General features: G+C 41.1%; 1 protein-coding gene across 4 annotated transcripts in view; it reads left to right on the top strand.

Moving 5' to 3' along the window:
* The first annotated feature begins 2,913 nt into the window (after positions 1-2,913).
* The window catches only part of ZNF559 (zinc finger protein 559), a 36,581-nt gene continuing 22,189 nt past the window's right edge, over positions 2,914-17,305 (top strand). For 2 of the 4 annotated variants that reach the window (XR_012093252.1, XM_037992399.2), the window contains exons 1-4: positions 2,914-3,022; positions 3,594-3,682; positions 4,290-4,416; positions 6,165-6,247. Coding sequence is in view for 3 of the 4 variants with exons in the window: in XM_037992399.2 (XP_037848327.1) it covers positions 2,995-3,022; positions 3,594-3,682; positions 4,290-4,416; positions 6,165-6,247 (327 nt within the window). In the remaining variant the exon portion in view is untranslated. Of the gene's footprint in view, positions 3,023-3,593; positions 3,683-4,289; positions 4,417-6,164; positions 6,248-6,764; positions 8,909-15,950; positions 16,050-17,305 lie in introns of those variants that run through there. The other 2 variants (XM_037992400.2, XM_007995164.3) reach the window with 2 other exon arrangements.

Here is a 17,305-nt window from a genome sequence, read left to right as displayed (position 1 = left end):
GTGGCGGGCGCCTGTAGTTCCAGCTACTCAGGAGGCTGAGGCAGGAAAATGGTGTGAACCTGGGAGGCGGAGCTTGCAGTGAGCTGAGATGGCACCACTGCACTCCAGCCTGGGCGACAGAACAAGACTCTGTCTCAAAAACAAACAAAAAATTGGTTGGTCATGTGGCTAGCACCTGTAATCCAGCACGTTGGGAGGTCAAGGCGGGAGGATCGCTTGAGCCCAGGAGTTCAAGATCAGTCTTCCCAACATTGTGAGGAAGCCTCTTCTCCATTCCAGCCCTACCACCACTCTCTACCAAAAAAATTTTTTTTTAATTGGCCAGGTGTGGTGGGGGCTTGTGCCTGAAGTCCTAGCTACTCAGAAAGCTGAGGCAGGAAGATTGCTTGAGCCCAGGAATTGAAGGCTGCTGTGAGCTTGATCCTACTATTACACTCCAGCCTTGGGGACAGAGTGAAGCTCCGTCTCTCCCATACCCCCAGAAAAGTATAAAATAGACAAACTTTTGCATAATGTGTGATTCAGCATTTCATCCACCCCATACATTTTCTTATTTCTTCTTCTTCTTTTTTGTTGAGACAAGGTCTGGCTCTATCGCCCAGACTGGTATGCAGTGGCATGATCTCGGCTCACTGCAACCTTTGCCTTCCAGGCTCAAGCCACCTTCCCACCTCCCAGGTAGCTGGTACTACAGACATGCACCACCACACCTGGCTAATTTTTGTGGTTTTTGTAGAGACGGGGTTTTACCATGTTGCCCAGGCTGGTCTCAAACTTGTGAGCTCAAGTGATCTGCCTACTTTGGCCTCCCAGAGTGCTGGGATTACAGGCATGAGCCACACCCCATACATTTTATACCCTCTGCTAGGACCTATGAATATTAAAAGAAAAACTTTAGATAAATGTAATAGTTAAGCATTAAAGGATTCGTGAATCAGGCAATACTCAAAACCAGAAGAGGTTCAGGGGCTCTGCTGTAGCAGCATGCCCATGGCCAACTGGGTTTTATAGACTGAATATGGAAGCAAAGTAAAGAAATTACTTAATTGGCTACAGCTAGCCATTAGCCTTAGCAGTATTCTGAGTTTCTTTTGTGAACCATTAGTATTACTCTATTGCTTTGGATAAAAAGTTGAGTGTCACTTTTTTAGGCAAGCCAGATGTCAGTTTTCAAGTGTCTTATGGTTATTTTCTTCTATTTTCTTGCCCAGAACCAGTTCTGAGTCTGTAAATACACATTTATATGTGCGTGTGGTAGGAGAGGTGGAGGATGATATTACTTATCCATTTGTCTACTTTTTTCCATAGCACTTGTCACCAATTGACATAATACATATTTATGGCTGGGCACGGTGGCTCACGCTTATAATCCCAGCACTTGGGGAGGCCAAGGCGGGCAGATCACCTGAGGTCAGGAGTTCGAGACCAGCCTGACTAACATGGGGAAACCCTGTCTCTACTAAAAATAGAAAATTAGCTGGGCGTGGTGGCACATGCCTGTAATCCCAGCTACTTGGGAGGCTGAGGCAGGAGAATCGCTTGAACCCGGCAGGGCGGAGGTTGCAGTGAGCTAAGATTGCCCCACTGAACTCCAGCCTGGGCAACAAGAGCGAAACTCCATCTCAAAAAAAAACAGAAAAACTTGTTTATGTGTTTATTATCTGCTTAGCACTTTAGAATGTGAGATACCTAAGGTCTAGGCCTTTTTTTTGTATAGTTGACTATCCTAAGTGTCTAGTATATTACCTCACGAAGATAAGGTCCTTCATAAATATTTGCAGAGTGAATGAAAGCATAAGCCAGAGATAAGGACTTGAGGGGAAGCCACCTGGCCTACATGACTTTGCCAGCTGGAGGAGCTAAAGATGTCTAAATTCAATAAACCGTTTGTGTGGGAGTCCTCAAGACCACCACCCTCATGCTCAGTGATAGAAGTACTCACAGGACTCAGAAGCTATTAAACCTACAGTTATGGTTTATTACAATAAAAGGGTACAGATTAGAATCTGCAAAGGGAAAAGATGAATGGAATGAAGTCTGGAAAAAACCAATCTTCTCTCCCGTGTAGTCACATGGACAGTGCTTAAGTTGCTGACTAGGGAAGCTCACCTGAGCTTTGGTGTCCAGGATTTTTACCAAGGCTTAGTCCCGTAGGCATACAGCACCTGAATGACTTACTTCATACACTTATGCCCAGCCCGTCAACAGTTCAAACTCCTGCGTTATTGCCAGAAGCCTCAGGCATACAAAAACAAGCCTTCAGCATAAATCATATGGTTAGCATACACAATCTGGTCACGCTAATGTAGTTTGGCTCAGTAGCTCAGCCATACAAAAATATACACTTATCAGGCAAGATATTCCACAGGCTAACAGGTCATCTCTCACAAACTGAGCCAAGTGTCGGTCCTGAAAACAGATCTTTCTCAGGAGAGTGCAGGGTTTGGGCATCCCAGGCCTGTTGAGTTAACCTTTCCGCACATCATTTCATGACGATCTCGTGGTCACGTTGGAGAATAAGAAGAACCTCAGGAGTTTAGGTTTGTTAGTCAGTGTAACCTGCATTCTTATCCTGGCTCATACTTCCTGATTGGTGATGTTGGGTCAATTAGTGTCTGAGCTTATTAGGTTTCCTCAACTAATATGATAGTAACAAAAACTGCTTTGATAATTATATGAACTTATCCTACCACTGTTTCTGGCACATGGGTACCACCAGGTAAATGGCATTTGTTATTATTTATGTCCACGTGGCATAATACTGTAGTGGCATTCACATGAACAACTTCATCTTCTGCAGAGAGATGGCTAATGAATGGCGCTTGATGACAGATGAGTAATGCCTGTTGCTTAAAGATTGACGGTATGAGACAAGACTCCCATTACTACTTAATCAAGAGGAATTGAGATTGACCTATCCGTAAGTTCAGACAATGTCTCGAAGAGACTTTGGAAACAAGATATTCAGGTACATTTCACTGTTAGACTCACAGGATGCTGGCCATTGATCTTTCCCTTTGTGGTAAGTCCATGTTAATGGTCCTTCAAGACCCTGCTTTTTAACCAGGCTGTGAACAGCTTGTCTTGTGATTAGGGTTTAGGGTCTAAGTGGCCCTGCTTTTGAGATATCTAGAAGGGGCTAAAGTAGATATGAATATTCTGTGGTCTAAATCCTGGGATTTGGGAAGGAGGGGTAAGTACACAGGCTTTTGAGATACCTAGAAGGTGCTAAAGTAGATAAGAATATTCTGTGGTTTAAATCCTGGGATTTGGGGAGGAGGGGTAAGTATGCAGGCTTTTGTAGAAGAGGTCCAGCTTAATCACATGATGAGTTTCATTTTTGGCAAATAAGAAGGAAAATGTTAACTTCTCCGGACTTTTTATTCCTTATAAAATGGAATTGTTAAACTCTCTCTCCTGGTCATCAAAGCCTGAAGCATATTTTCTGGCTTCAGGTGAGACACGCTGTTCAGGCATTTTATTGTAATAATGTATGTGTGTCCGCTTAGTGTTAGTATGAGGTGGCTTCTTGGCTTGTGAATATGGAAGCTATCAGCAGCGTGGATTCTCAAGTTTTATTTCTTCTTCTCAAGATCATCTTTCTCAAGACTACTTCTGTCTTCATGAGGCAAAATTTGAAGAGAAAACGATGGTGGCTGGGTGGTTGACAAGTTACTCTCAGGTAAGTAGGAAATTGCTTTTTCTGTAGAAGCATATGCTTCTTATTACCATGTAGATGTGTTTTCTCCTAGTGGAACAGAGCTCCTACAAGCAAAGAGGGTCTGCTTAGGGACCACATCTCTCATCAAACTTCTTCGGACCACAGGCCTCTCACGTGGTTAACAGATTTCACAGGGAAATGATCCTACTATCCCAGTGTTTACTAATTCAGTCTGACTCTCATCCATGCTGATTATATGCTTTCATTTTGCTGTGATAGGGAGAGAATGCACTTGTGCTTCTCAGAATTTGTGCTGTCACTAGAGCATTTATTTGAGTGTCTGTGATGTACTCAGGATTGTACTAAAACCTGTCGATAGCGAAGCGATAAGAAGTCACAATCTAGTTGTGCTGAGATATATTCAGTTAGGTGAAAGAGGTGCTCTTCAAGCCATGTGACTAGATGAGATCACCAGTGGATATGTACAGACAGGAGAAGAAAGTGAGGACCGTCAAGTGACAGGGACCAAAGAGTCTTGTCAAGGCCTGCCAAGACAAGGTCCCTCATTGGCCAGTCAACATAGTGGAGAAGGTACTTGCTTGATGCCAGCATGTGTGTGATGGTTTAGGACTCAGTGACCTTTGAGGATGTGGCTGTGGACTTCACCCAGGAGGAGTGGACTTTGCTGGATCAAACTCAGAGAAACTTATACAGAGATGTGATGCTGGAGAACTACAAGAATCTAGTTGCAGTAGGTAAGGCTGGTACCATTCTTTTCATTTAGTTTTTTTCTGAAACAAATATGTCTTAAGTAACTATATTCTAGGCTCTCTGCTTGTTAGTGGGCTGCATTGGTAAACAGGCGAAACATTGTTTCCATCTCATAGACCTTACTGCCTAGTGGTTTTTCTGATGAAATTGAACATCTCTTAATTGTTCTGGCTTTGTTTTCTCCATGGATAAAAGACTTAGAGCTTCTTGAATATGTATAGGAGCTTGAGCCTGGGTTGCATGGGAAGAATTGCTAGTCCTTTTGGTGCACAGTGAATGAGAAAAGAGTATTTGCAGTTTAGGTTCACTTATAAGTTTTTGTCATGAACATTGTGCTGTTTAAGTTATATCTGAGAGGGTTCAGAATGCCCAAACAGCAAAATCTTAGCCCTTAATTCATGGAAGCATTTGTTATCCCTTGCACGTTCTTTCTTTTCTTTTTTTTTTTTTTTTTGAGACAGAGTCTCGCTCTGTCGCCCAGGCTGGAGTGCAGTGGCATCTCAGCTCACCGCAAGCTCCGCCTCCCAGGTTCACGCCATTCTCCTGCCTCCGGAATAGCTGGGACTAAGGTGCCCGCCACCACGCTCAGCTAATTTTTTTGTGGGTTTTTTTGGTATTTTTAGTAGAGACAGGGTTTCACCATGTTACCCAGGATGGTCTTGATCTCCTGACCTCGTGATCCGCCCGCCTCGGCCTTCCAAAGTGCTGGGATTACAGGCTTGAGCCACTGCGCCTGGCCATCCCTTGCACATTCAAACATCATTCATCTTTCTCCGAGAGCAGGGTACTAGCTATGCAGACATGGTTTGACTTTTCAGGTGAAACAAGAAGAGTTAAAGACAGTGCAGAAAATTCTCCAAGATGAGAGAAAAGACAGATGTGATTATTTGTGAGAAACAGCCCTGATCAGAGGTGCAGTCTGTTTATAAATGTTAAGTAGGAAGGTTTTGAAAGTGTAGTTTTTTGGGGAGAATATCAAGGCCAGTTGGTTTCTGTGGTTCCTTGGGTACCTTAACTTCTCTTTCTCTTTCACTCTCCATCCGTCTTGGAAACTTTCTTTTGCCCTGACATTAAGATGTGTCTCATTTCTTCTTTAAATTTATGATTTGCATTTAGCTGTGTATCCATTTCCTTTCAACTTTGTTTCCCTGGCTGTACCTCTTTTTTGTTCACTATAAAGTCTCAAGGTTTACAGAACCATTTCTTTTTGTTGTTGTTGTTTTTTAGAGACGGAGTCTCACTCTGTCAGTTCACTGCAACCTCTGCCTCCGAGGTTCAAGCGATTCCCCTGACTCAGCCTCCTGAGTAGCTGGGACTACAGGTGCGTGCCACCTTGCCTGGCTAATTTTTTTTTTTTTTGTATTTTAGTAGAGACGTGGTTTCACCATGTTGGCCAGGATGGTCTCAATCTTCTGACCTCGTGATCCGCCTTTCTTGGCCTCCCAAAGTGCTGGGATTACAGGCGTGAGCCACCACGCCCAGCCTAGAGAACCATTTCTTAGTGAATCACCTACCAACTTGACCTCAGTACCTTACTGTTGCTAGACTCTTATTATATCCAAGTTTCTCAATTTCTGTTTCCCTTTCTTTAAACAAACAAACAAACAAACAAAAACTGTATTTCAAGCCAGTGTTTGAAACTACAATACACGCTAGTCGTGCATTTTTAATACCCTTTTTAAAATCATTATTTCTGTAAGAACTTAAAATTTTTTTTTTCGTCTTATTTCAGATTGGGAGAGTCATATTAATACCAAATGGTCAGCACCTCAGCAGAATTTTTTGCAGAGGAAAACATCCAGTGTGGTGGAAATGGTAAGATTCAGAAGGTATAATTTATTGCCTTCCATGTTAGAGGAAGATTGGAAATTCCGTAAAATGGAAAAGCTGCACAGTAACCTTGAGACATTTGAGACTAGTGTTTTTCACCCAAAAATAATCTGTCTCTTGGAGACACTGTGGATCATGAGTTTGACAAACACTCTAAACATCCCTCAAAATATATTTGCTTACATATTTCCTTCAACTAAACATTCCCATATAGGGATCTCAGATGTTTTTGATAAATAATTCACTCTTGGGCCACTATCAGCTAAGCTCTATTTAGAAGCCCTGTGAAAGTAAAGAATATAACAGAACTTCCTGCAGTCACTTTGTTTCACTTGAAAGCACTCAGATCTGAACCATGCATTGCAATGAAAATGGCAGGAACAAACAATTTCAATTATACTAACTAATTTTCCATGCATAACAGAATTCAGAGTAAAAGGGAGAATCTGAATGAAATAATTTTGGAAAACTTGTATGAATCATCATTAATTTTCACCAACAGGAGAGAAACCATTTTGGAGAGGAACTGTTTGACTTTAACCAATGTGAAAAAGCCTTGTGTGAACACTCATGCCTTAAGACTCACAGGAGAACCTACTTTAGAAAGAAAACCTGTGAGCGTAATCAGTGTGAAAAAGCCTTCACAAAACCCTCTACTTTACACAACAAAACTGATATTGGAGAGGAACTTCCTAACTGTAATCAATGTGAAACAGCCTTCAGCCAACATCTACGTCTTGTTTGCAAGAAAACTAGCCAAAATCTACATCTTGTTTGCAAGAAAACTCACACTCAAGAGAAACCATACAAATGCAGTGACTGTGAAAAAGGCTTACCTTCCTCCTCACACCTCAGAAAATGTGTAAGAATTTATGGTGGAGAGAGACCATATACTCATGAGGAGTATGTCAAAACCTTTTCTGATTCTACAGGCCTTTTTGTACATACGCAAACTCAAGATGGAGAAAAATTCTATGAATGTAAAGCATGTGGGAAAGCCTTCACTCAGTCTTCATATCTTACTCAACATTTAAGAACTCATAGTAGAGTGTTACCTATAGAACATAAGAAATTTGGCAAAGCCTTTGCTTATTCCCCAGAACTTGCTAAACATATGAGACTTAGAACTAGAGGGAAACACTATGTTTGTAATGAATGTGGCAAAGAGTTTACTTGTTTCTCAAAACTCAACATTCACATAAGGGTTCACACTGGAGAAAAACCATATGAGTGCAACAAATGTGGGAAGGCCTTCACTGATTCTTCAGGTCTTATAAAACACAGGCGAACTCACACTGGAGAAAAGCCTTATGAATGTAAGGAATGTGGGAAAGCTTTCGCTAACTCTTCACATCTTACTGTACATATGAGAACTCACACTGGTGAGAAGCCTTATCAATGTAAGGAATGTGGAAAAGCCTTTATTAATTCCTCTTGCTTTAAAAGTCACATGCAGACTCACCCTGGTGTAAAACCCTATGACTGTCAACATTGTGGGAAAGCCTTTATTCGATCTTCATTTCTTATTCGACATTTAAGAAGTCACAGTGCGGAAAGGCCTTTTGAATGTGAGGAATGTGGGAAAGCCTTTAGATACTCCTCGCACCTTAGTCAACATAAAAGAACACACACAGGGGAGAAGCCATATAAATGTCAAAAGTGTGGGCGAGCCTTCGCTATCTCATCAGGCCTTACAGTACACATGAGAACTCACACTGGCGAACGGCCCTTTGAATGTCAGGAATGTGGGAAAGCCTTTACTCGGTCCACGTATCTTATTCGACATCTAAGAAGTCACGGTGTGAAAAAACCATATAAGGAATGTGGGCAGACCTTTAGTAATTCCTCATGCCTTACTGAATGTGTGTGAATTGGGGCTGATATTTGGAAAGAATGTGGTAAAGCCACTACTTCCTCACACTTACTGAACATGTACTCATAGTGGCAGTGTACACAGTCATAAGGAATGTGGGAAGCCTTCCTTGGTGTCTCAGATCTCAGCAATTCCAATAGAAGAGAAGACATATGAATGTAAGGAATGCGGGAAAGTCTTGGCTCCTTCCACAGGCCGTACTTACTATTCATGTGTCTGTGCATCCTAGGAAACAAACTGAATGTAGAAAACCATCAGTTGATGCTTACATCTTACTGAGTCTGTTTGAACTCATGCTGGAGAGAAATGCTGTGAATGTGAGGAAGGTGGAAAAGCTTTCATTATTTTCCTCAGGCCTTATTGAGCTTGTGAGCACATTGGATGTAAATGCACATCCTCTGGATGTAAGGAATGTGTTGAAACCTTTTGCTCTGCCTTATGCCTTAATATTAACTGTGATCTCACAAGTGTGAAAAATCTTGAATGTAAGATGTGTGGAGATTCTTCTTTGTTTTTAGCTTCCACTTTGGGAACATGTCAGATCACACATTGGGAAGTCCCATGAGTGAAAGAGATGTTGGAAAGCCCTTGAACTTGGTCATTAGGAAACATCCACACTGAAGAGGAACTAAACTGTATGGAAGGTCAAAAAAGCTGTATTAATTTAGATGCAAAAAGTCATACTAGAGGAATACCATATCAGAATGCTTTTGGTAAATATACATGTTTTAAAGAGGTATATATTATTAATAAAAATATCTAGCTGATCTGAAGATCCTGAGTTATCTCGATTGTTCACGGTTACAGATGGAAGTTTTAATTATTTAGGAGTTCCACTCTTTCCCCCATTTGTCAGTACTACACTTCACTAGTCTTTAAAACAATTTTAGGCTGGGCGCAGTGGCTCATGCCTAAAATCCCAGCATTTTGAAAGGCCAAAGCGAGTGGATCATTTGAGGTCAGGAGTTCGAGACCAGCCTGGCCAAGATGGTGACTCCCCATCTCTATTAAAAATACAAAAATTAGACAGGCATGGTGGTACGTGCCTGTAATCCCACCTACTTGAGAGGTTGAGGCAGGAGAATTGCTTGAACCTGGGAGGCAGAAGTTGCAGTGAGCTGAGATCACGCCACTGCACTCCAGCCTGGGCGATGTGGTGAGACTCTGTCTCAAAAAAAGAAAGGAAAAAAAAAAATGAAAATATCCTCAAAGGGTTTTTTAATGAAAAACTTAGTTATAAGAATAAGGAATTGAGGAACATTTAGGGGGTATAAGTTTTTACTTACTGCATACGAGAAAATTGGTCCTGGCCAGGCATGGTGGCTCACACCTTAATTCCAGCAATTTGGGAGGCCAAGGCAGAAGGATCACTTGAGCCCAGGAGTTCAGGACCAGCCTGGGCAATATAGTGAAACCTCATCTTGACAAAGAACAAATAAGATTAACTGGGTGTAGTGGTTTGTACCTGTAGTCGCAGCTATTTAGGAGTCTGGGAGGAGAGGATTGGTTGAGGTCAGGGAGGCAGAAGTTGCAGTGAGCCCACATCATGCCACTACACTCTAGCCTGGTCTACACGATGAGACTGTGTCTAAAAAAAAAGAAAAGAAAATTGGCGCCAGCAAAGAAAACCAAATAAAGTATTTAAGTTTGCCTTTCTGTGTGTGTTTAAAGACTAATGATGTTGAACATAGCTTTCATATGCTTATGAGTCTTTGGTGAAGTGTACATTTAATGATCTTTTTTCACTGTTGCCGAGAGTCTTTGGTTTGAATTATTGAGGCAGGTTCTTTCAATACGTTTATTGAGGTATAATTGCCATGTAATAAACTGCACATGTTTTTAGCATACACTTTAAGTTTGGACACATACACGTATGTGTACATACACACCAAGATAATGAGCATACCTATCAGACCAGATGGTTTCCTCATGCCCTTTTATAATTTTTTCTCCTCACCCTTCCCTGTCTGTCATTCTCCTGATCCACTGATTTGCTTTCTCTTAGATGACTTTATATTATGTACAGTTTTCATATAAATGGAATCATATAGTCTGGCATCTTTCAGGATAATTTCTAGATCCATTTATGTGGTAGAGTCCATTTCACTGCTGAATAGTATTCCATTGTAAGGCATGCCACAAGCTATTTATCCATGTGTTATTTCTACCTTTTGGCTATTTCAATTAAAACTGCCTTGAACACCCATATGCAGATTATTCTTTTAACATATGCTTCTATTTCTTTAAATAATTAAGAGTGTAATGATCAGATCATATGTTAGTGTATGTTTAATTTTTTAAGAGACTGCTAAACCTTTCTCAAGTGGTTGTGCTATTTGACATTTCCATGAGCAGTGTATAAGAGCTGCGATTCCTCTGCATCCTTGCCAATCATTGGTATGGTCAGTCTTTTTTATTTTGACCATTTTAATAGGTGTGCAGTAGTATCATGGTTTTAATTTGTATTTCCCCAGTGACTAATGATGTTTTACATGGTTTTACATGCTTACTGGCCCTCTTTAAGCCTTTGGGGAAGTCTGTTCAAATCTTTTGCCTGTTTATATTGGCTTTGAATTTTTTTTTTTTTTATTTTAATAGAGACAGGGTTTTGCTCTGTCTCCCAGGCTGAAGTGTAGTGGCACGATCGTGGTTTTGCAATTTTTATTGAATTTTGGGAGTTTAAAATTTGTAATTATTTAATATTAAACCCATTAGTGTATTTGATATATTAATACTTTACATTTAATGTACGTTTATATAATAAAACATTTCATTTTAACAGGTAACATAAATACAGTTTCCAATTTATAAGAGTTTGACTTAGTATTGTTTTTAATTTACAATGGTGGAAACACATTATGCATTCAATATATTTCTCAATTTACAATGAGGTTACAAATTGTCAACTTACGATAGTTTCAACTTAAAATGGGTTTATCAGGACATAGCCCTGTCATAAGTTGAGGAGTATCTGTATTACAATATATTTAATATATGTTGTACTTGTGGTACCAGTACATGATGCATTTTGAGTTAAAATCTTTACATGGCACAAAGATTGGATCAAAGTTGTAGCTTTTTTTTTTTTCTTTGTATCTAATTGTTCCAGCATCATTTGTTGAAAGGACTATCCTTTCTTCACTTAATTGCCTTTGCTTCTTTCTTGAAAATCAGTTGTCTTTATACATATGTCTGCTTCTCAACTGTTCTGTTCCATAGAGCTACTTATCTTTTATTCCAAGACTACCCTCCCTTAACAACTTGATAACTTTTGCAGTCCGATAGAGTTAGTCCTCCAGCTTTTTCTTTTTCAGAGTTGTCCTATTTTAGGTCAGAGGTTGGCAACATTTTTTGTAAAAGACCAGATTGTAGAGATTTTAAGCTTTACATGCTGTATATAGTTTCTGTTGCATGTTCTTTTTTCTGTTACAGACCTTTTAAAATATAAAAATAGTTCTCACATTCCATTCAACCTGTACAGTTACAGGCGATGAGCCACATTTGGTCTTGATGTAGCTGTACTTTGTTGACTTACTTCCTTTCTAGGACTTCGGTATTTCCATATACAATTTAGAATCAGGTTGTCAATTTCTACCACCACCACCCCACACCCCCAAAGTAACTCACTAAGATTTTGATTATCATTGTGTTGAATCTGTAGATTAATTGATGTCTTCACAATATTGAGCATTTCAACCCATGAACATAATATATCTCTCCACTTATTTAGGATTTACAATTTTTTTCTCAGCAATGTTTGTGTTTTTTGGTGTTTGGGTCTTCCTAGGCATTTTTTCTCTGACACTATTGCAGATGGTATTTTAAAGATTTCAATTTCTCTGCTAGTTCACTACTACCTGGAATACAGTTTTTGTACATATATTCATCTCGTATGCTGCAACCTTGTTAAACCTGTTCTGGAATATTTTTTATATTAACATTATACTAACCTACATAATTTTATTCTTTTTTTATTTTTTTAAATTAAAAAAATAGAGATGAGGGTCTTGCTATGTTGACCAGTCTTGAACTCCTGACCTCAAGAGATCTTCCCATCTTGGTCTCCCAAAGTGTCGGGATTACAGGCGTGAGCCACTGCACCTGGCCGCAATTTTATTCTTAAATGAAAATAGATCTTTGATATCGTCACCAGATTCATATTTGTTTTTTGTTTGTTTTCTTTTTTTTTTTGAGACGGAGTCTTGCTCTGTCACCCAGGCTGGAGTGCAGTGGCCAGATCTCGGCTCACTGCAAGCTCCGCCTCCCGGGTTCACGCCATTCTCCTGCCTCAGCCTCCCGAGTAGCTGGGACTACAGGCACCCGCCACCTCGCCCGGCTAGTTTTTTGTAATTTTTAGTAGAGACAGGGTTTCACCGTGTTAGCCAGGATGGTCTCAATCTCCTGACCTCGTGATCCGCCCGTGATCCGCCTGATCCCTCGTGATCCTCCCAAAGTGCTGGGATTACAGGCTTGAGCCACCACGCCCGGCCTTTTGTTTGTTTTCTTGAGATGGAGTCTTCTTGCTGTGTTGCCCAGGCTGGAGTGCAGTGGTGCAATCTTGGCTCACTGCAACTTCCACCTCCCGGGTTCAAGTGAGACTGTAGGCGCGCACCACCACACCTGGCTAAGTTTTGTGTTTGTAGCAGAGACAGGGTTTCACCGTGTTGGTCAGGTTGGTTTCAAACTCTTGGCCTCAAGTGATCCACCCAGCTCAGCCTCCCCAAGTGCTGGGATTACAGGCATGAGCCACCACATCTGGCCTGCTAATACTACACTTTTTTGATGATGGTAGCTTGCTAGTAAATCTTGAAAGCAAGTGGTGTGAGAGTTCCATCACTGACCTTAATTTTCAGAATCATTTGGGATGGTCCATGTTCTTTGTTTTTTCACATAAGTTTCTTTTTTCTTTCTTTTTTTTTTTTTTTTGAGACAGTGTCTCGCTCTGTCTCCCAGACTGGAGTGCAATGGCGCAATCTCAGCTCATTGCAAGCTCAGCCTCCTGAGTAGCTGGGACTACAGGCGCGTGCCACTACGCTTGGCTAATTTTGTGTGTGTGTGTGTGTTTTCAGTGGAGATGGGGTTTCACCATGTTAGCCAGGATGGTGTCGATCTCCTGACCTCATGATCCGTCCACCTTGACCTCCCAAAGTGCTGGGATTACAGGTGTGAGCCACTGCACCCGGCTTTTTCACATAAATTTTAGAGTAAACTTACTGGTTTCCATAAAAAGCCTGCTGGGATTTTTTTTTTTTAACTGAGATTCAGTTTAATCTAAAGATGAATTAGAGAATTGGCATCTTACTAATATTGGCTGTTCTGAACCATAGACACAATATCTCTGCCATGATCTGAATGTTTGCATACTGCCAAAATTTTTATGTTGAAATCCTAATCCCCAGTCCAATGATACTGGCAGGTCAGGCCTTTGGGAGACGATTAGGTTCACGAGGGTGGAGCACTAATGAATTAGATTGGTACCTTTATAAAAGATATTCCAGAGAGCTTGCTTATCTCTTCTGCCTTGTGAGGACACAGCAAGAAGTCACCATCTGTAAACCAAGAAGTGGGACCTCATCAGACACCAAATTGCCAACACCTCAGTCTTGGACTTCCCATTCTCTAGAACTGTGAGCAATACATTTCTGTTGTTTATAAGCCTATGGTATTTTGTTCTAGCATCCCAAACGGACTAAGACAATCTCCCCGTTAATTTAGGTCTTATTTCTCTCAACAGTGTTCTGTGGTTTTCTGTATTGCACCATTTTATTGATGCTATTATAAATACTAGTTTTAAATTTTCATTTTTTCAGTGCTAGTGTATAAAATTATTTACAATTGTGTATAATTTATATTTGACCTTGAATCCTGCAAACTTTGTATAGTTATTCCTGTAACTTTTTGGAATATCCTACATAAACAAATCTGTCCTCTGTATTAAGGCAGTTTTGCTTTCTGATATCTGTGCCTTTTATTTCTTTATGTTTTCTTAATGTACTGGCTAGGGCCTCCAGTAGTGTTGAGTGAGAGTGGTAAGAACACACATCCTTGTCTTATTCCCAACCTTAGGTAGAAAGCATTCAGTCTTCTGCCATTAAGTATGATGTTAGCTGTGGATTCCTTTGAAGACAGCTTTATTAGGTTGACAACGTTCCCTTCCACTGCTTGTTCACTGAGAGATTTTATTTTATTATTATTTTTTTTAGCATTTATGCATTTTAATTTTTTTTTTTTTTTTTTGAAACAGGGTCTCACTCTGTTGCCCAGGCGTGAGTCCATTGATGCAATCGTAACTCACTGCAGCTTCTAACTTTGAGCTCAAGTAATCTTCCCACCTCAGCCTCCCAAGTAGCTGGGACTACAGTAGTTCACTGAGAGATTTTATTATGAAAACCTTTTATCATAGAACCATTTCTTAAGATCTCAGAGACCTTCAGTTTGGTGTTTGATACAGTCTTATGAATAGATATAATATGTAGAAGTTTAAATAAGGTGCCTCTACATTAACCAAAAGAGCATCTCAGCATCCCTTCTGGGCATTGTTCCCCTGCATTCTCACAGACAGGGGTCCAAGATAGAGAAGGGCCTAAGATATTTAAGCCATGGCTTTTGTCTAATGACACAAACCCAGTAAAATTAATGGAGATAAATGGGAAAAGGGTTTTTATTGCACTGGCAAAAGCAAGGCCAACTTTGTCCAAATAAAATGGAAAGAAGTAGTACAAAATGAAAAGAGACCTTTGAACCCCCAAACTGCAGTTAGAAAACAGATGAAATAGGCCTGTAAAACTACTCAGTTGAAAATGTTTACTTTTTATGGGAAAGCAAGTATGATTCAGAGTACAGAACTTCAGAAGAATCACTCCTGTGGAGTTGCACTGGTGCATAAGAAACAGATAACATGTTTCTGCCTGAATTTAAGAATTGCTGTGGGTCAGGGGCTGCTGTGGAATCCGATTTCTTCCCACCCAGGCCTTTTTAATGGGAATGTCTATTTTAACTATCCCATTCCTGTCCCAAACTCTGTATTGGTTGTGTGGGGAACAGATAACGTCTCTTTAGCTTATAAATGTTCAAATCTAGAGGAGCAGGAGTATATTCAAGAAACCAAACCCAAGGACTCTTTTACGATTTTTGTTTGTTTTTATTGTTATTTTTAAATTTTTATTTTTATTTATTTTTTGAGACAGTCTCACTGTGTCACCCAGGCTAGAGTGCAATGGCACAATGATCTTGGTTCACTGCAGTCTCTGCCTCCCAGGCTCAAGCGATCCTCTACCGCAGTCTACTGAGTAGCGGGACTATAGGCACATGCCACCATGCCCAGCTATTTATTTGTTTGTTTTTGGTAGAGACAGGGTTTTACAATTTTGCCCAGGCTGGTCTCAAACTCCTGGGCTCAAGCTGTCCTCCTGCCTTGGCCTCCCAAAGTGCTGGGATTACAGGCATGAGCCACTGTACCCAGCCACTTTTCAAAAAATTTTTTGAGATGGGGTCCCATTCTGTCACCCAGGCTGAAGTTCAGTGATGCAGTCATAGCTCACTGCAGCCTTGAATTCCTGGGCTCAAGTGATCCTCCTGCCTCAGCCTCTTGAGTAGCTGAGACTACAGGCACATGCCACCACACCCAGCATGTGTTTGTGGGGAGTAGAGGGGAGTCTTATTTTGCTGTTCTTGCCAAGGTTGGAGTGCAGTGGCACAATCATAGCTCACTGCAGCCTTGACCTCCTGGGCCCAGGTGATCCTCCTGTCTCAGCCTGTTGAGTAGCTAGGACCAGAGGCATATACCACCACACCTAATTTTTGTATTTTTTGTAGAGACGGGGTCTCTCTATGTTGCCCAGGCTGGTCTTGAACTCTTGGACTCAAGGGATCCTCCCACCTCAGCCTCCCAGAGTGCTGGGATTACAGACGTGAGCCACTGCTCTTGGCCCTCTTCTGGATTGCACCTTATTTAGTTGACCAGATCCTGGACATGAAACCAGAGTCTGCTACGACGGGCGTGAGACTTTGGTGTGGCCTTAGGAAGTGGTAAGTGTTTCTTGTATGTGGGAAGTTACTCCGATGGTTTTAAAACATGGCCCTAAAATTCTTTGATAGTTTTACCTCCCCCTTGTATCTGCACTGACCTTTGACTGCATTTCCCAAAGGAGTACAACATAAATGATTCCATGAGATTTCCACAGCTAGGCCACAAAGGGCCTTGCAGTTCCCTCGTGGTTATCCTGGAACATTCCCTCTTGAGATGCTTGCTCCTCTTAGTGCTTTCTCTTGGGAACTAGCAGCTATGCTGTAACAGGGAGGGGTTACATGTAGATGGCTGCCATCGACAGCCACCAGCTGCTGTCTGTCTTTTAGCCATTTCAAGGAAAACATCAGATACAAGAGTGATGATAGAATCAAGGTGATTCCAGCCCCCAGCCTTTGGATTCAGCATCAGCTGTGTAAGACTTCCCAGCTGAGGCCCTGGACATTGTGAGGCAGAGACAAGCCATTCATTTCTACTGTATCCTGTCCAAATTCCTGCCCCATAATCTGTTAACATAATAGAGTGGTAATGGTTCTGTACCAGCAGTTCTCAACTTTTTATCTTGAGACTCTTATATTCCAAAAATTGAGCACCCCAAAAATCTTTTGCCAATGGGCATTCTATCTGTGAATATTTAATATTTTAGAAATTAAGGCCTGGCGTGGTGGCTTTTGCCTGTAATCCCAGCACTTTGGGAGGCTGAGGCCAGCAGCTCAGCTGAAGTCAGGAGTTCGAGACCAGCCTGGCCAACATGGCAAAACCCCATCTCTACTAAAAATACAAAAAAACTAGCTGGCATGGTGGTGTGTGCCTGTAATCCCAGCTACTCGGGAGTCTGAGGCAAGAGAATCAGTTGAACCCAGGGGGAGAGGTTGAAGTGAGCTGCGATCATGCCACTGTGCTCCAGCCTCCAGCCTGGGTGACAGAGTAGGACTCCATCGCAAAAAAAAAAAAAAGAATTGCAAATTTTAAAAATATTTTAGTAATATACATAACATGCTTTTTAAAAATAACTTTTCCACAATAGCAACAAAATAATGTGGAAAGAGTGGCATATTGCATGCTTTTGCAAATCTCTTTAATGTCTTAGGAGTTTAATAGATGACAGCTGAATTTTCATACCTGTTTCTACATTTTTTGCCAT

This window comes from Chlorocebus sabaeus, chromosome 6, assembly GCF_047675955.1.
Source record: "Chlorocebus sabaeus isolate Y175 chromosome 6, mChlSab1.0.hap1, whole genome shotgun sequence".
NCBI lineage: Eukaryota > Metazoa > Chordata > Mammalia > Primates > Cercopithecidae > Chlorocebus > Chlorocebus sabaeus.
Note: the sequence above shows the minus strand (reverse complement) of the source record. Positions and strands in the feature narration are given on the sequence as shown.